The 19,514-nt window shown below is 47.3% G+C and overlaps 1 protein-coding gene across 2 annotated transcripts; it reads right to left on the bottom strand.

Annotated features, from left to right (window-relative positions):
- Nucleotides 1-11,372: 11,372 nt before the first annotated feature.
- LOC121480684 (C-X-C chemokine receptor type 2) lies at nucleotides 11,373-19,184 on the bottom strand. Of its 2 annotated transcripts, XM_041737483.1 has the most exons (3): nucleotides 19,105-19,184; nucleotides 18,824-18,908; nucleotides 11,373-12,490 (listed from the first exon to the last, which is right to left on the bottom strand). In XM_041737483.1, the coding sequence occupies exon 3, from the start codon at nucleotides 12,463-12,465 to the stop codon at nucleotides 11,389-11,391; it is 1,077 nt and encodes a 358-aa protein (XP_041593417.1). In that variant the 5' UTR covers nucleotides 12,466-12,490; nucleotides 18,824-18,908; nucleotides 19,105-19,184; the 3' UTR covers nucleotides 11,373-11,388. The 2 variants fall into 2 exon arrangements, with proteins under 2 accessions (XP_041593417.1, XP_041593418.1); XM_041737484.1 differs by lacking the exons at nucleotides 18,824-18,908; nucleotides 19,105-19,184 and adding an exon at nucleotides 16,252-16,306.
- Between the last annotated feature and the right edge of the window lie 330 nt (nucleotides 19,185-19,514).

The raw sequence follows: 19,514 nt of genomic DNA, 5'->3' as shown, positions 1-19,514 counted from the left end.
ACCATCCCCTGTGCCCATTGACCAAGGTCTTTTAGAAAACATACATTAACAAGTAAGAATCAACTAACCAGGTAACTGATTACGTATCAAATGCCTACAATGCCCCCAACTTTGTGTTAGATCTTGAAGATGAGGGCACGTACTATAGAAATGAAACTGAGGGCATAAAGGAAACTTGTGAATGGAGGCTATGCCGATAGTTCATGAAATTTCCTGTAGTGTTATGGTAACCAGAACAAAGAGGTCTATCTGGGGGTCTTAATGTACCACAAGCTCGATCGGAAGTTTTGGGGAAATGCTTCTAATTAAATACAAGAGAAAGAAAAGAAGGACTTAGTAGCTGTGTGACTTTGAATATGCATTAAAACTTTCTGAAACTCAGTTTCCTCTTTATTGAAATGAGGTCTGGTTAGGTAAGCTCCCTTCCAGTTCCAGGAGGTGATCTAAATCTAAGAGTCTACTTGGTACAAAACGTTTATTTTTGCTCAGATAACAATCATCCGTGATTAGGTACATTGTAGAAGGCCGTTTCTTTGTGGTTTCTAGGAAGCTGCTGACCAGGCCTAACATGAGGGGTCCTAGAGAGGCCTCCCTTCTTTCTCCTACTCTTCTCTCATTCCTCTTTTCTTCCTCCTCCCCTTCCAATACCTTCTCCTATCATCTGTCAACAATTCATTATTTGGGGTAGGCAGGCCCTCTGGGAAAAGAACAAATACCCCTGGGAGAGGAAAATACTTCTCTTTCAGTCACTAAGCCTAGAACAAGAATGAACACAGAAGACTCTCTGAGCCATTAGGCTCAGACATGTCATGTCATCTTAGCCTGTCACTAACAGATGTGTTTCCTAATTGGAAACCTAACCAGTGCCAGGCACTGTGAAAGGCACTTCTTGCATTCGATGATTTCATTAATGCTCACTGACACCTTATGGTAGGAATTACTATTATTTCCATCTTACAGATAAGGGAAATAAGAGCCAAAGAGATTGAGTACCTCATTCAAGGTAACACAGCAGCAGATAAGTGGCAAAACTGGAGATTACATCAAGGACTAAGTACTTTTAGAGTCTGAGCTCTCAACTGCTCATGGTAGGTGGAGAAGCACTGTGGTAGAGCAAGAGGCATGGTGGTGGGGATTTGATCCAGGCTGGGTCTTTGTCTACCTTGACTTTTATGAACTTGAGCAAGTAACTTAACTTTTCTGAATCCTTGTGTCCTTGAAAGGATGGTAACATTAGATGCTTGTCAAGGTTCAAGGTAATATATGCCAGGCTCTTGGAATAAATGAGGGCCTTGACAAATGGCAGACATTATTACTATCGCAGAGAGTCTTGGGAGGATGACTCAGCTGAAGAACAGGCAAGTATCCCCAAACCTTCTAACTTTAATGGTGGCGCTTCTTGCATGACATCACGGGGACAAGGGGCTGATGGGAGAGTTGGGATAAACCACTTTCATAGGCATTGGGCTGCTCTGAGATGAAAGGACAGGACTTGGAAAAGGGATCAATGGTCTAGCTTCATGTTCCTACAACAACCATTTTTTCTCTTCTCTCGAACTATTTGCATTAGCATACAGCTCCTTTCTTATAATAACCTACCCTTGATCCCACTATGTCCCTGTCAGGTATAGTCCTGTTTCTCTGCTCTATTTTGCAGCCAAGATCTGAGTCTTGTGGCTCAGATTTATTTTTTTTTAAGTTTTCTTTTTTAAAGATTTATTTATTTACTTGAGAGAGAGAGAGAGTGCATAAGAAGGGGGAGGGGTATAGGGAGAGGGAGAAACAGAATCTTAAGCAGACTTCACCCCTAGTGCCGAACTTGACACAGTGCTCAATCTCATGACCCTGAGATAGTGACCTGAGACAAAATCAAGAGCTGGCCACTCAACCGACTAATCCACCCAGGGCCCCACCATGAGGCTGGTTCTGTATTTAGTCCATTTTATAGGAGGAAACTGAAGCACAAGAGTTTAACTAGAGTTGGAATGTACATGTAGGGATCTGGCCCCAGGCCTTACCACCTAAGCTAAACCTACTTATAGGTAGTAGGCCCTGGGGCCAGATCCCTAAGTTGCTAAACCTACCACCTAAACCAGCTCCGAATATATTTACCTACTTCTCATGACAGATGTGAATAAATGAAGAAGTTTAGGACTGCCCTCTAAGTCTCTAGCTTTGGGTTTTCTTTCCGCTTGAATCTTTATCTATAGGTACTGGAAGAAAGAGGTCATGGGCACATTCCCATGAATCTTGCTGCCAGTCCTATGGGAATTAGGTTCCCTAGCAACCTGACAGGAGGCTTGCTGGTATAGTGAACAGGGCAATGGATGAAGGACTCGGAGACCAGGGTCCTGCTCTGCTTCTGTCACTTGTAGTTTAAAATCTTTGGCAAGTGTCCAGTCCACCTGCTCTGGGTCTCAAGTCACTCACCTGTCAAAAGGGGATTTCAGTGTAGAAGGGGATATTTTAAGTTCCCTTCCACCCAGAAGTATAGGTTTAGGTAGGGCAGTCCAGGGCCACCACTCGCAGATGGGCAGATTTGACACTGCACTGCCGAAGGGGTGCCATTTGCATAGAGTAAGATGTGAATAACATACCTATATGTATATGTCCTAAACTGAATTAGCAGGATCCTTCCATCAACAGTGGGGTTTTGTGCAACCCTGACCTTGGTCTCTGAGAGTTACTATGACATGGAGACTCCTGAGCCTTTCAGGAGCTCCCTGAGAGTCATGCTCCTGCATTTTGGCGACTGAATTAGACTCAAGCATGGACTTACAGGGCAGCAGAGTTGACCAAAGTGCCATAGGCAGCTGTGCCGTCTAGTGTAGTAAATCCCTTAGCATAATGCTGGATATCCAAGAAGGTCATCTAGAAACGCTAGGTGGGATTATTACTGTATGGAATAGAGAAGAACATCAGACAGATCACCTCATGGGACTCAAGAGTTTCTGAGCCGGCTTGGCACTGAGCCAGCTTTGATAGGAAGCTGACCCTACTGTTTTTGGTCAGGGGAACATGTCTGACATCAGACTTTGCAAGGCTTTGTTGAGAAATCAGTTGTGTATCTGTCTTCTCCGGGAAGGTGACTTGTGAATGTGCCTGAAGCTGCTGGGGGAGGGGCCTTGAGCTGGGAATGTGACCTCTGTTCCTCTCTCCATTCCCTCCCCACCCCCACATCTGTTCCACCAGGTGGAATGGTCAGAAGGAAGCTGCAATGCAAGGCCACCTTGCTTTGGGCGAGGGGTCAGCAGGAGTTGGGGGTCTCCCTCGAAGCATACAGCATGGAGAGCGAGAAGAAGGAGAACATATACCTGTGAGAGAAAGACTCACCCTCACAAACAGTTCTAATTCCAACAGGGTGTCTCTCATCTCTAGTTTGGGCAGCTCTGGCACCATTGCTTCTGGGTGAGTGGGTTTTAAACTTGAGTCTTGATCAGTCTCACCTGGGACTCCAGATTCCCAGAACCTGCCCTCAGCTACCCTACTCGGTAGGACTGGGGCTCTCACCTTAGGGTGGTGAGTTGGACACCTTCCATGTGTCTTCTAGGTTCACTCTCTACCTTTCTTACCCTGCTCCATGGCCTGGGATTCCAACTGAGATGCACCATCTCAACCCATTTCCCTGTCCTCTGGATTCCGAGCCCAGCCAATGGGAACCCTTGGAGGAGATGGTGAAGTAGAAGCTTCAAGTCAAGACATTTATTCCTTCAGCTCTGTCTGAAGTCGCTAGGTTTGGTTCCTGCCAAGGAGCCCTCATCATACAGCTTTCTCCCTGGGCTCCCGGAATAGCTCCCTTGCCTCACCCCTCAGGCCCAGGGCAGTAACAGCTCCCAACTGTTACTGGCCTTGGGGTCCTGCACCACTCCTCATTACTTGCCCCACATCCTTTCCACATGTTGTTAAACTCCTACGAGTTTGAGAAAATGCTCTCCCCTGACGCAGCCCCATATGGTCTGCTATCTGGTTCTGTCAGGGTTCCGATCTCTTCAGGGATTGTCCGTAAAGTTGTCTTTTAGGCGAGGAGCCCATTTAAACACGGGGCGCTTTTAGAAATACTGCTTTGTAGCCTTGAACGCTCTCTAGTTCTTTTTTGGACCCTCAGCGCTGAAGTCATTCGAAACTAGGGTGACATTTTGCAAAAGCAACTTTACCAGGAAATGAAGGAAAAAAAGAAAACAAAACAAAGCAAAATAAAAGATGCTCACTGAGAAAATATAAGAATATAGAAACATACCCACAAAGCCTAGCCTCCTTGTCTGTAAGGAGGCCAATATGGGTGTTGCCTGGCATGCCCCCTCCACGGGTGGGCAGGCCTCAGTTCTTGCATTTTTGAGAAAATCCCACCCCAATCAAATACACTGAAACAATACAGAAGTGTACGAATTAATCCTGAATATTACTCCACCCTCCAGCTCTCTTTAACTATAACTCCTTTCAACAACTCTATGTATTTTCTCCCAGATATTTTTCTGAACATTTATAAACCCACATATATTGTTTTTTACACAAGTGGATAGGTCATTTACTATACACTGTCCTACTTGTTCCTTTTTCATTAGATATTATTTCTTAAAGATCTTTCCATGTCCACTCATACAGCTACCTCATTATTTTTTAGAGATTTTTTTAACAGCTTTATTGGCTATAATTTACCTACTATAAAATTGACCCGCTTAAATATACCAGGCAATAACTCAGCGATTTTATAGAGTTGTGAAATTACGACCATAATCCAGATTTAGAATATTTCCATTGTCCCTAAAAGAGGCCTCGTGCCTGTCTGTAATCATTCCTTGCTCTCCTCTCCAACCTACAAGTCACCAGTCCTCTGTATCTACAGGTTTGCCTTTCTTTGAGACATTTTATGTCAGTGGAATCATACAACATGTGGTCTTCTGTTCTGGCGTTAGCACCATGTTTTTGGCTTTGTGTTTAAAACCACTGCATTCAATGTATTCCATGGCATGGATGCTCCTTCATAGTTTATTGGGCCCTTTCCTGCTTGTTGAATATTTAGGTTGCTTCTAAGCTTTGAGTTTTATAAGTAACACTGTGACAAATATCCTGTATACATTTGTCTACCTGTGTGGCTATTTCTATAGGATGAGTTTCTAGAAGTATAATTCCTGGATCAGAAGGTGTGTGTACTTAAATACATATGATCAGATTGCTTTCTCTAAAGGTTGTAACTATTTACCCTACTACAAATCTGGGTGATAATATTGTCTTATAATCTGGCAGATTCGACCCCAAAACCATAGGAGGTAGTAGCCTCCCCTTGACTCCCTGCAATTGCTCCTTCAAATGACCAGAATTGTCTCTTTGTTCTTCCGATAACTTTCTTCATTAGTTTTTCCTTTAATTTAATAATTTAAAAACATTTTTTATGGTGACTAGGATACATGCTACAGGTTGTAGAAAACTAATGTTTATGCTTTAAGAATAATAATACAACAAGTCCTGGGTGCCCATAATACCAGGTAAAGAAAGAGGATATTACCAGTACTCTCAAAAGCCCCAGTGTGTTCCTCCCTGGGAGATTCAAACCCTAAATAAACATTATCCAAACTTTGGCTGTGATCCTTTTTTTAGAGTCTGCACGCACCTGTTTGTGTGAAAGATTTTCAATGAGTCAATTTGATTTAGATGATATAATGTTTCATCAGATTCCCTCCCTTTCTTGCCTAGTTCCACGTTAGCGTCAGCCAGAAGAGACTTGTGTGAGCTTTGGAAAGTGGAACAGAGGCTGCCTTCTTTTTATGCTCTGGAAGGTCAGCGCAAGGCCCCCGATGCTGTTCTATGTTGTCCCTTATTTGCTGGCTCCTCTCGCTAGTGTGGGGCAGCAGCTGAACGGGCCGCACCTCCTCCTCCTGAGCTGGGTGCATTCTGACCTTCACGAGGTTCCAGCTTGTCCCCACTACAGTCTGCTTCATGTGATCTTTCCTTCTTGACTATGTTCTGCCACTTGCAGGTCCCAGCACCAGAAACAAAGACAACAGCCCGACCTAGACTACTTAGCCAGCTCCCACAGTCCCATACAGTCAAATCCCTATAGCAAATCTCTCCTCCAAGTGGTCCTGCTTTTCTTTTCTTTTTTTTTAAATTTTTTTTAAAGATTTATTTATTTATTTATTTATGATAGACATAGAGAGAGAGAGAGAGAGAGAAAGAGGCAGAGACACAGGAGGAGGGAGAAACAGGCTCCATGCAGGGAGCCCGACGTGGGACTCGATCCCAGGACTCCAGGATCGCGCCCTGGGCCAAAGGCAGGCACTAAACCCCTGAGCCACCCAGGGATCCTTTTTTTTTTTTTTTTAAAACATTTTATTTATTTATTTATTCATGAGGGACAGAGAGAGAATGAGAGAAGCAGAGACATACGCAGAAGGAGAAGCAGGCTCCCTGGGAGGAGCACGATTCAGGACTCAATCCTGGGACCCCGGATACCAAATGTAATTTTTTTTTTTTAATGATAGTCACACACACAGAGAAAGAGAGGCAGAGACATAGGCAGAAGGAGAATCAGGCTCCATGCACCGGGAGCCGGACGTGGGACTCGATCCCGGGTCGTCCAGGATCGCACCCTGGGCCAAAGGCAGGCACCAAACCGCAGCGCCGCCCAGGGATCCCCAATCCTGGGACCCCGGGATCATGACCTGAGCTGAAGGCAGATGCTCAACCCCTGAGCCACCCAGGGGCCCCAGTCCTGCTTTCCTAATTGAACCCTGTGTGATATGGCATGTGTCCTCAACAGAGACTTTAGTTTTCCTTGTCTTTGAATTTTGTATTGGGCTCCAATCGTCTCTTGTTTTTAGAGAAAGAGTGTGTACCTGTGCGGGTTTGCAAGCGGGGAAGATGGGCAGAGGGAGAGGAAGAGGGAGAGAGCAGAGCCCGTTGTAAGGCTCAATCCCACGTCTTGAGATCATGACCTGAGCTGAAATCAAGAGTTGGATACCCAGCCCACTGAAGCACCCAGGGGCCCCCTCCAACTGTCCCCTTAACTGTCTTAGCTACCATCTTAGAATAAGGTAGCCCCCTCTGAGGGTTACTCTCAAACCTGGGCCCCAAGCTGTTGGCCCTTAACTCCTTCAGATGAATGTAGGCCCTGAAGAAGTGGACCGGCCCCACCTGTATGAGTAGAATGCTCTGAGGGGTTCATATAGATACCTTCCCATCTATTTGTAAGGTGCCTGAAGTGTTACCACTAGAAGAGCAAAATATCTGGAAAAATGAACCACCCTAGGCATTTTTATTCCAGCTCTGCTACTACCCAGCCATGAGATCTTGATCAAGTTGCTTTCCTTGGGCCTCAGTTTCCTCATTTGTGTATTGCAAGGGTTGGTGGGTGTTGGAGGGATCCCTACGCCTCCTCTGGCTCTGCAATGGCAGGGTGGCGGTTTTCCATGTACGTCAACGTGTGATGAACTTCAATGTGACATGTGCAAACTGGGGGCACGTCCTCGTATCACCCAAGAGACACCGGGGGTTGTCCCTGTTTCGTGAACAAAGGGAGCCCATTCCTGCAGACAACGAGGAGGGATTGTGTCGCAAACTCAGGAGACATAGAGAGACGATGGAGGGTGTTCGTGTAAGGAGGGGAGTGTGTCTCAGAAGCAAGAGGCACCAGCTGAGACTGAGTGGGCAGATCCAGGCAGAAAGGAGCTGGGCCCTGACAATGGGACTCAGGCCTGGAAACATCGGAGGGAAGGAAGAAATCAACAACTCAAAGACAGGCCCTGGATGTGCCTCCTCCTAGTGATGGCTGGGTTGGTAGGTTAGTTGTGCCAAGATTGTCTTTATGTGAGAGAAGGAGGGAGGAAGGAAGGGAGAGAGAGAATGAGAGAGAGAGAGAGAGAGAGAGAGAGAGAATGAGAGAGAGAGAAATATTAACAGAGTTCATGTAAGTGCAACTCAATCTCTGCCTCATTGCTCCTGGGCTTATTTTATTCTCTTATTTTCCTTGGAGAAACGTGCTTCTTCTAGCCCTTGTTATAGGAGCAAAGAGCAGAACCAGAACCAGAGTGAAATTTGGTCTGGCCTCCTCCCACTGACAATAATCTCAGGGAGCCATCTGGCCCATCCGCCCTGCCAGGTCAGAACACCACTGGTCCCTCTGGCAACACTGGGTGTTCCCTCTAGTAAATACACATTCGCCTGCCTTTCCCACCTGCTGAATCAGAAGCTGTTCTGAAGGCTTGGCCAGAGCAGCTCAGTCAAGCTTGAACCTGAGCTCAGCACAGTGCCTGGCACAGAATGAACTTGGAACAAGTGATTATTGTGGCCGGATTAATCCTGTTTACATTTTCATGAGCTAGGAGTGGTAGTTACCTACCCCTTGAGCCCTCCAGCTCCGAGGTTTGCTCCTGCCTCCCTGGACAGGCCTCCTGTCAGAGCCACAGCAGCTGTCTCTGTGTGGTTGGAGCTGCTCTCCAGCTGTCTCTGCTTTAGTGGTTGGAGAGTTGTTAACAAGAAGGGGACCAGAACCCAGTAAAGTTTGGGGGCTTTGCAGCTGAATCCCCTCTGCCACTGTACTTCCTCAATAGGCTGCTCAGAGCCCAACCCCCTCCTGTCAAAGCCCCTGCAGGGAAGAGGCCTGTGAACAGGAGCCCTGGGATGGCAGGCCCTTAGTAACTACTGCCCAAGCAATGAGTCAAATCGTTTGTTTTGTGTGGAAATCATTTCCCTATTCTGCAAGGTGTGCTTCTGTCAATCCTGAATGATGGGCTGTGTGTGTGTGTGTGTGTGTGTGTGTGAGAGAGAGAGAGAGAGAGAGAGAGAGAGAGAGGGAGGGAGAGAATTTTGCATGGGAGAGAGGAGAGAGTGAAGACTCAAAGTAGGGGTTGAGCTCAGCAGAGCTCTCTGATGTCCTGCTCCCCAATCCTGCTGATTTGGTAAACACGTTGACCCTTCTAATCTCACCCTTGACACTGTTGACTATGGTTTCACCCAAAGACACAGGAAGCACTAGATGATCCTGGGACCCAGCGGTCCATAATACATGGCCAGCGGTAACAGGCTTGGGCTGGGGATGAAGGAGGTAGAAAGGCTGGGCTCTCTCTCGACTTCAGTCCTTCTCTCTGTGTACTCAATAAACAGCAAAGAGATTTATTAATTGTAAATAAATGTACATTCGGGACCTCTGTTCACCCTTGCCTGACTTCTCTGCAGCAGTTTGGGTGCTTTTTGTGGTAAGTAATGAAATACGCAACTCAAAGTGGCTTACACAAAAAAAAGAAAAAAACAAAAGACATTTAATTATCCCTCCTGAACAAGAAGTTACAGGTAGATGGTTCCACAGTTACTTCAGTTGCTAAAAATTGTCTTTTTTTTTCATTGTACTAGGATATGTGCAACATAAAATTTACCATTTTTACCATCTTTAACTGTACAGTTTAGTGGCATTAAACACATTCACAGTGTTGTACAGTGATCACCCCTACCCATCTCCAGAAACTTTTCATCGCCCCCAGCTGAATTGTGCACCCATTAAACAATTACTTCCCATTTCCCCCTCTGTCCAGTCCCTGGGAGCCACTGTTTTACTTCTTGTCTCTATGAACTTGACTATTGGAGGTACTTCAAGTAAGTGTAATCATACACTATTTTTTTTCTGGTTTCTTTCACTTGATATACTGTTTTCAGGGTTTATTCATCCATCCATCCATCCAGAATTTCATTCATTTTTAAGACTGAACAATATTCCATTTGTATGTATATCCCACATTTTGTTTGTCCATCATCCTTTGATGGACATTGGGTTGTTTTCACCTGTTGGCAATTGTGAATAATGCTGCTATAAACATTAGTGTACCAACATCCCTTTGAGTCTCTGCTTTCAGTTTTTTTTGGGATATACTTAGACATGGAATTTCTGGAATCATATAGTAATTCTATGTTTAATCTTTTGAGACACTGTTTTCCATGGTGGCTGCACCATTTTACATTTCCACCAAGAGTCCACAAGGGTCCCATCACGTTTTCCATATTGTTACTGACACTTGTTATTATCTGTCTTTATTGTTGTTGTTGAATTGTAGGAATTCTTTGTATATTGTAGATAGTAAACTGTATAAAATATATGATTTACAAATATTTTCACCCATTCTGTGATTTTCCTTTCCACTCTGTTGATAGTGTCCTTTGATGCACAAAAGTTTTTGACTTTCATGAAATCCAGTTCTCTGTTTATTCTTTGCTTGGTGTCATATCCAAGGAATCGTTGCCAAATCAATGTTATAAAACTTTTCTTCTACATTTCTATTAAAAGTTTTATAGTTAAAGTTCTCATGTGTAGGTTTTTGACCCATTTTGAGTTAACTGTTGTAGACAGTGTAAGGAAAGGGACCAAGTTCGTTCCTGTGTGTGTGGATAGCTACTTTGCCCAACACCATTTGTTGAACGACTATCCTCTCCCCATTGAATACTCTTGGTGCCCCTTGTTGAAAATCATTTGACCATTTATGCTTAGGTTTCCTTCTGGGCTCTTTGTCCTCACCCGCTCCATCTGCCTCAGTGTGTTGAGCACACTTTTTACTTCTCTGTCACATCGTATCCTACAACCATATTCAAAGGCAAGAATGAACCAAGGATGTGTATGTGTGTGTGTGTGTGTGTGTGTGTGTGTGTGTGTGTGTATGCGTTTCTTTTTTCAATCAGGAGTACTTCCCAGGAGTCCCTGGCCCCAGTAGACTTCCTCTTAAGCAATGGTGTGCTGAAGCCAGTTTGTACCTGCTTGTGAAAGCAGCTCATTACATTTCCTAGATTTTTGTGAGCTGGTTGCCAAACACTTGAAAACCCTTGAAATCACCGTGGTGGGGGCATGTACACCAGGCCACCTGGCAAATGCTACAGACCAAGATTTCTTTCCCCCAGTAGAGTGGTTTCCCAGCACACCATTGTCCTGAAAGCTCAGCAGTCAGAAGTGAATGACAAGGCCACTCCTAGCTTAAGGGAGTCTTTAGAAGTGAGTACCTGTCCTTTTCAGCCTCTCTCAAGGGAGGAGGGCTTTGCTGGCAAGCAAGAAAGGGAGAGTTGGGGCAGCTACTAATGCCACTTGCCACTAAAGGCTCCCAATGGTAGGAACTTTCTGGTGTCATGTAAAAGGATGTCTTTTAAACATCTTTAGCTGCCTCAGAGAACAGAGTGCTGTGGGCTCAGTGAGCTCTAGCAGCTGACACTGTAGCTATAATAAGGGGTGGGGCCCCAGGGCAGGCTCCCTAAACCATACAATGGGCCTGAAAAGGACGTGGCCCCAGCAACTCCCTGGAACCACAGCTGGGAGCTGCCTTGACACAGAGACTGTGAACAGCCAGTGGACATGAGGTTTGGCACGGGATGCTGATGGCGAGGGAGAGCCTGAGGGACTGCAACCGGGGCAGGGGGTGCTTAGAAAGTAGTAGAAGTGTTCGCTGAAGAAGAGCCCACAAAGGAAGGCCTGCTGTCCTTGGGCAGGTACTCCTTGCTGATGAGCCCATGGAAGGCCATGATCTTGAGGAGTCCATGGCGAAACTTCTGGCCAATGAAGGCATAGATGAGGGGATTAAGGCAGCTGTGGAAGAAGCCCAGAATCTCGGTGGCATCCAGGGCGCGGCCAATGTCACTGCGGCGCTGACAGGTCTCCTCGATGGCATGGAGCCTCATGAGGGTGTCTGCGACCAGGACCAGGTTGTAGGGCAGCCAACAGAGCAGGAAGACGAGCACGACAGCAAAGATGACCCGCATGGCCCGGTGCTTCTGCCCCATGTGGGCCTCAAACAGCGTGCGCAGGGTGAGCCCATAGCAGAACAGCATGATCATCAGGGGCACGATGAAGCCAAAGGTCTGGGGCAGGACCCGCATCACTATCCGCAATTTTGTTGTATTGGCACCCATGTCTTCGTAGCAGACTGGGCTGGAGTAGGGGGGATTGATGGCCCTGCGGAAGACGAAGATGGGCAGGGACAGGATGAGGGACAGGGCCCAGATGCCTAAGCATATGAACTTGACCCAGTGCCTCTTCTGGGTCAGCGTGCGTGTAGCATGTACAATGGCCAGGTAGCGGTCCATGCTGATGCAGGCCAGCAGCAGGATGCTGCTGTAGAAGTTGACTTCCTTCAGGAGCGAGACGATCTTGCACAGGGGTGTGCCAAAGATCCAGCCCTTTACCTTGGAGACAGCCCAGATAGGCAAGGTCAGGGCGAAGAGCAGGTCAGCTATGGCCAGGTTCAGCAGGTAGACGTCGGTGACAGAGTGACTGACCCGACTGTATAAGACAACCATTATGACTAGGGAGTTTCCCAGCAGGTTCAGCATGAAGACCAGGACATAGATGACAACCACAGCATACTTGTTGATGTCCAGAGATTCTGGCCTGCATGGGGCAGAGTCTGCTGGAATTAAGGGTATCTCCGTGTTGTAAGTGTAATTATCAATATCACCGAAGAGATCCTCCAGGCTGTAATTATCCCAGTTAATGTATTCCATATTGGAGGGAAGCTTAAATCCTGGCCTAGAGAAGAGAGATGAGAGTTACTGCACAATAACGTCTCCCCAGATTCTAGCCTGTTTGTCCATGAACCTCAGACGGGATCCTCTGCCTTGCTTATGTGTTACATGGAAGCAGCTTTCACATTAGGAGATAGTCGTGGCTCTAGATTTTGAGCCATATTTAGGGATAAATGGCGCACTGCACAAAGCACACAGTTCCCTTCAAAGCCAGAGGGGTTCTGAGCACTTTCCATGACATCACCATCCCCTGAAACATTGTTGAAACCTCCCTTCAAGCAATCCCTACAGAACATGTCTTGGGTTCTTCAGTGGTAATCATCTCTGGCTGTTGAGGCTGAATTTAATGTCAGAAATATGAGGTGCTATTCAGTTCTTGATGTGGGGGATTAAGCAGGCAATCAATTGGGTTTGACTGCTAGAAAAAGATCGAGGCTTAACCACAAAGCTGAAGGGGGAATCCCTTTTTCCAACTTTCTGAAAGTCATAAAGAAGTGTATGGGAAGACAGATTGAGTGGTAACAGCATAGAGGTATAGGATACTCGAGCTAGAAGAGAGCTTACTTACAGTCCAGCATTTTTCTTTCAGGAAGCAGGAGACCCACTGCGGGAATATTTGTGCAGTTTGAAAAAAATATTTTAAAAATCCTAAGCAGGTGGCTGACTGATTCCTCAAATGCATAGAAATATAATGGACTGTCTTGGGACCTTGGAGCAGCCACGTCCTGCCATGAGGAGGTGAGCACAGAAAGCCAGTGTGCTTCCAGCCCTAGGAGGAGAGGCAGCAGGAAGCAAAGAAGACAGGGGAGAAACCCTACCCTTGTTTTGGTGGCTTTTCAGTTCTGGTGGGGACACTTTCTGCCCTGCCAGTGAGTGCCTTCATCCATCCCTGACTCCCCAGGACCCCCAGGCTACCCCCAGGTAGACCCACCTCTGTTGGCTTTGCCCTCGTTATGGGGATAGCCCAAAGGCTGCTTCTGGGGAAGCTGCTGTCACTCTAAAATATTAACTAAGTTTCCAAAGAAGAAGTAAATTAAGGTAAAACCAGATTGGTTCCTTTTGAACCACAAGATATGTCACCATCGTGCCATTTCTTTATAACAAGGTATGACCATCCTGGGACCCTATGCCAGTCTGTAACCCACCTCAACATGGAGCTAGTGTTAAAGAGAAAAATATAAAGTAAAACAGTTCCAGAATTACTTCAACACTCTATGATAGGATCATCGTCACAAACCAAGATGGACAGTAATGATGTTGACAGGGATGTGGAGCATCGGACCCCTCATCCATCAGGAGTGGGGACGTAACAAGGTGCAGCTACTACTTTGGAGAACAGTTTGGCAGTTGTTCAGAAAGTTAAACACAGTTACCAATGTCCCAGCAATTTCACTTCTAGATATGTATGCAAGAGAATTGAAAACCTACGTCCACACGAAAGCTTGTACACAAATGTTCATAGCAGCATCATAGTCAAAAAGTGGAAACAATGCAAATGTGCATCAACCAACAAATGAATAAACAAATAGAGGTATGCACACACAATGGACTATTCAACCAACAGAAGGAACGAAGTACTGATATATGCCATAATGAGGATGAACCTTGAAAACATTCTTCCAAGCAAAAAAAAAGCCAGACATAAAAGTCTTCATCCTGGGGTGCCTGGGTGGCTCAGTGGTTGAGCGGCTGCCTTTGGCTTAGGTCAAGATCCCGGGGTCCTGGGATCGACTCCTGCCTCAGGGTCCCCCCATGGGGAGCTTGCTTCTCCCTCTGCCTGTGACTCTGCCTCTCTCTGTGTGTCTCTCGTGAATAAATAAATAAAATCTTTAAAAATACAGATAGTAAACGACCAACATCAACAACAAAACTCCTGAGAAGCTTTTCTCTTTAGCAGAAGAAAGTCTGTCACTGTTGATGACATATAGCAAAGAAGAAACTTAGGAGAAACTGTGAAAGTAATGGCCTTTCCCCTAGAGGGATGGAACCCTTAGTCTGGGTGATGGGGGCCAGTTAAATCAGCTTCTCAGCCCGTAGGGACCACAGATAGAGCAGACACCATCAGTCTGTGAATCTATAAAGATCTGTTTCGGGGGTGGGGTTGGGGGGAAGGGACCCTGTCTAGCCAGGAGGATAAGGCGATGGTGGGAGAGGCTGTAGTACAACTGGCTCAGCCAGTGTTGTTGGTAAGACCTGCGACAAGTCACTAGTTCTGCAGTCCCATGGTCAAGAGGATGTTTATCCCAGGGTTATGTCCAGTGAAGTTACAAGGTCAAGGGCAGGTCACCTCTGGGGACAGATGATCAGAGATGCTCTCAAGGGAAGAAATGATCTAAAAGAAGGCTCACTTTTGAGAGTGGGTGCAGGGCATGATGGGACAGAGAGCTTGTGACCACAGAGAGGAGAACCCCATTGGTATGAGCAATGACCACGGGAAGGCGAGGCTGGGGTGGCGGCCGAAACTGCCCTATCAGCAGACAGCAGCAGCTGTGATACTTCCCTGAAAAGCTCTCGTCCTGGATAATCTAGTGCTCAGCTATGAGGTACATGGGCACGAAGCATCAGCTTGAGGGTCCAGCGGGAGACCCTGCAAGTCAGGGCAGGAGGTAGAGAAGTCAGGAAAGAGAAACGGGCCAGGGCAGTGACCTCTAACCCCCGGGAGGGGACAATGCTTTGTGGATGCTCATTGGTTCCTCAGTTTACCAATCTCTATGGAGGACATGTTGACAGTGAAAGGGAGAAACTAAGGGAAGGGAGTTGACATATCTGAGGTCAGCTTTGTACTCCTAGGTACATGACCTCCCTGGAGGGTTACAGGTGGGTATGAGTAGCCTCCATTCACAGGTGAGAGGACAGGCACAGAGAGGCTCAGAAACCAGCCCCTGGTCACACAGCTTGCGAATGCTGCAGTCAGGATGCCATGTGGGTGTGGACGGCTCCACAGGCTACTTCCACTCTACAGACAGAGCTGCTTCGAAAAAAAAAATCACACCTCGTATGTGAAATGTATTTGTAAGCTGAAGTTTTCAAGAGCTCAAGAAGTCAGGCTGTAGACGATCTATTCCTATCATTTGATGTTTTGTGCATTGCTCTCTTAGCTTTTCTGTAGGCCCAGAATAAAGAAACGGCCCTTGTAGGAGTGATAAACCAAACACCCTTGCGCTGGCTGACTCCTATGGACCCCCTGGTCATGGTCTTGGTGAGCAAGTGGGAGATTCCCTCATTGAGTGAAATGGCCAGACCCTTACTGACTCACGGCCACTCAGAAACTCCATGCATGGGATGCTTCTAATTTAATTTTATGAAAATGCTGTACCATTATCTGTAGAACGGGGACATTTACAAGATCCCAAACACTGAAGGCAATCTTTTCCACAGCAATAAAAAATGCAGTCATTTTAATACAATTCTAGCATTCTTTCTTTCTATAAATATCACCTACGCATATTTGCATTTCATAGAGGGGAGGAGGGACTAGGCAATGTCTGGCCCTTCCTCAGTCCCCATCCGAGCCAAACAAAGCAGGATAGCTGGTGGAGTCAGGAAGGGAAGGGGGTGGGCAGAAAGTTGCCCTGAGTGGTTGTCAGAGAGAAGGGTAGGAAGAGGGGCAGAGGCTCTCCCTTCGGGGTAGAGAGGTCTCAAGAGGAATGAAGCCCACCCCAGGATGGGGAGAGATGTCTGGGATAAATGGATGCTGGGTGTTAAGGGAGACAGAAAACAAGAGGTATTCCGGAAGGTGAGAAGGGCAGATGTTCCAGGACTTACCAGGAGTCTGGGCCTTTCACCTGTAGGACTCGTCCAGGAGAGCAGATGTGCCTGACTGACAGGGTGGTGGTGGTGAGAATAGAGTGGAGGAAGTGAGCGGTGGATTAGATTGCTTAACTCTGGGGTGGAGTCCTGAGGGTGCTGGATGTTTTTGATAGCTTGAATAATTAATTCCTGGGTCAGTTCTTGGATCACCAGTCATGTTCTGGACTGGGAGAGTTCCCCATGGGTTAGAGACCTGCGCTGTTTTCTAGCCAAACTTTCCATTTCACAGATGAGCAGACTGTGGCCCCCACAAAAGGCAGTGGTTTGCCCAGGATGGCACAGATTTCTCTCGTCTTTGCTTGGTCTCAGCAGCCCCTGGCTCGCTCAGCTGCCTTGTCTGAGTCTCCCCTCACTCCAGCTGCCTTGGGCTGCTCCCCTGCTCTGAAGCCGGCAGCTCTCCTGCTCTTGAACATCTCTCGCATCTCATCTCGAAGGAGAGCAGCTCAGCAAGACTGACAAGAGATGGAACTGGGCCTAATGCCTCCTTCCTGTCCCCACCCCCTTCACCCTTAAACCTCACAGATTGCTTCTCCGGGTCACATCCCTTTGAGAACACCCCCCACCACCACCACCCGCCCAGGGGCTGCACTCACTTCTCTCATCTTTCACTTCCCTGCCCAGCCACCTGCTCTGACCAGGAGTCCCTCTGAGGTCACTTCTCTTCTTCCTTGGCTTGTACCCTTGGGCTCTGGGCTGCAGAGGCTGCTGCCTTTGGAGCCAAGACCATCTAATTTGGAAAGAAAGCCTTTTGGGAAAAATTCGCATCTTATCCAAATCCAGACATATTTTCAAAAGCAGTGTTGAGTGACGTTAAGAGTATATTTTTGTCACATTTGCTAATGATGACAGTGGAAAGGATAAACGCAGGCAGGACAGTGAACACTGATGCCCAAGCCCCCACCCTGCCTCCACTCACCCCCTCCCTGCCTCTGGCTCCGCCTTGCTCTCCAGGGCCTGCAGAGTGCTCCAAGCCCGCACAGGCTCAGCCAGGCTGCTGATCCCTAGGAAAGAACCTTGGAGTCCAACTGTTGAACAAACATTCTTGGTCACCTCTCTCTTTCCCGTGCTGGAGAAGAATGCAGTGACTCCTGGCCAGGCGCGGCTAAAACCAGACTGGAGGCTCGTTATATGCAGAGAGAGGCACGTGAAAGCAGCGGTCAAGGACTCTGCTAGCCCAGCCACTCTGGGCAGGTGACTTTCCCTTCCTGAGTCTCAGTTTACTCATCTGTGAAATGAGGTCAATGATGGCCTCTAACTCGTCAGGTTGTGCTGAGGATCGAATGAGGGATTACCTGGAAAGCCCTTAAGACATACAGCAGGCGTGACATTAGCGTTTATTGTCGTGATCTTCATTACTGATATCGTTTATCAATTAGTGCCACCATGTGCCTCCTACTGCAACCCCCCCCATCCCCCCGCCCAAAGGAAGGAAAAGCAGCAGATCTGCTTTCTTTCTTTTTTTTTTTTTTTCGGGTCTGCTTTCTAAGCTGACTTCGATGTGCATCTGTATCTGCTCTGGCCTAAATAACAACGGTCGCATTAGCTGTAAAACTGGGTGCCTACCAGGGTCCAGCTTCTGGGAAAAGTGCTTTTTCAGAATTTGTACATATGGGGGCACCTGGCTGTCTCAGTGGATGGAGCATGCAACTCTTGATCTTGGGGTTGTGAGTTCGAGCCTCACGTTGGGTACAGAGATGACTTAAAAAGAAAATCTTAAGAAAGAGAATTCATACATATTTAATTCTCACAACAAAGTCGTGAGGTATGCACTTTCTGGGTGAGGAAACCGAACCCTGGGAGTTAGGCAACCTCATCAGAGTGACACAGGGAACTGGGTTTCAGTTAAGAGATGTTTTTAACCTGACCTCAAATCCTGTATTCTATTCATCGTAGCAAGGGGCTGGATCCCAGCCTCGGCTTTCTGAGCTCGGTTAGGAACCCCTCTACCCAGACAATGGAATTGAAGGTGTAGAAAGGGGAGCTCAGATCTGACATGTCCCCCCGGCCCACTTCTTGATTTTTTGTTAGGTTGATTTCATCTCCCCTGCACCCAGCACCTACATATGGATAGTGGGGTAAATAGAGAACCGGCTGGTTCTTCTGCTGATGGCAGGATGAGCTCGGACTACTCAATTCTCTCTGGACCTTTCTATTGGAAATGAGGCAATTGCCCTAGATCTGTACTGTCCAGTAGGATAGCCACGAGACATACGTAGCTACTTAAATTTAGTGAAAATAGAACCAAAAATGTAGTTCCTCAGATCTACCAGCCACCTCTCAAGGGTTCAAGAGCCACCTGTGACTATTGGCTGCCATATGTATAGGGCAGTGCAGATGGAGAGCACTCCCAGTATTATAGAAAGTTCTTTCGTGTCATGTTGTCTAGGGGAAAGCTTCGTTCCCTTTAGTGCTAAGTTTCTGCAATTCATCACCTCAGTTCTCAGGGGACTCAGAGAGGATACTGAAGTTGCAAAGTCACTTCCATCAGACATGTGTCCTTGGTGAACCCCGAGACAGAACAGCTCACCTGCTATTTGATGCTCCAGTTGCTGTGGTGGTTGGCGTGGCCACTGATACCTCCTCTGTGGCTTGAGGCTTGGGAGCAGTCAGGGCTGTTGGGTGGGGGGAAAAAGCAAAACAGACTTTATAGGGAAATGTCTGACCTGGGGTTGCCAGGGTGAATTCGTGGAGGCCCACCCGGGGAGGTGTTCCCTCCGAGGAGCAATGAGGTCAGTCCTGGGACTCTGACTCCAGGCCAAGGATCCTCCTGGAGATTCTGTGATGAGCACTGGGGTTTTTCACACCTACCTGTCTAATGGCTGCTGGAGGAGGCTGCCAGTCTGAAGGTGGAGGTGTGCTTGGTCCACCTCTGTCTCCTAGCATTTTGAACCTGCTCCTCCTTCTTTACAAGGAAGATACAGGCAACCGCAGCCCCCGGTAAACGACTTGCCTGCACTTGTTGCACACTTTCTTCCTTCCTTCTAGGGTCAGCGTGAGAAATGTCCCTCCTCTTTCCGGTGAATTCCGGCACTGGCTGTGGGACACATTGCCTCTCAGAGCCTCGAGGGTCTTGCTTCCTGGCCCTTCAGCCCCATCCACTGTCTCTTCCTCTGAGCTTGCTCATGTCCTTCCCACCTCCTTCTGCTGTAGGACCCCTCCAGCTACTACTCCCCCTGCGCCCTCCTCACGGGTGGGCTTCTGGAGAGAGCACCTGCTTC

Source organism: Vulpes lagopus, chromosome 22 (genome assembly GCF_018345385.1).
Source record: "Vulpes lagopus strain Blue_001 chromosome 22, ASM1834538v1, whole genome shotgun sequence".
Classification (NCBI taxonomy): domain Eukaryota; kingdom Metazoa; phylum Chordata; class Mammalia; order Carnivora; family Canidae; genus Vulpes; species Vulpes lagopus.
The sequence above is the reverse complement of the archived record's forward strand: the minus strand, read 5'-3'. Positions and strand labels throughout refer to the sequence as shown.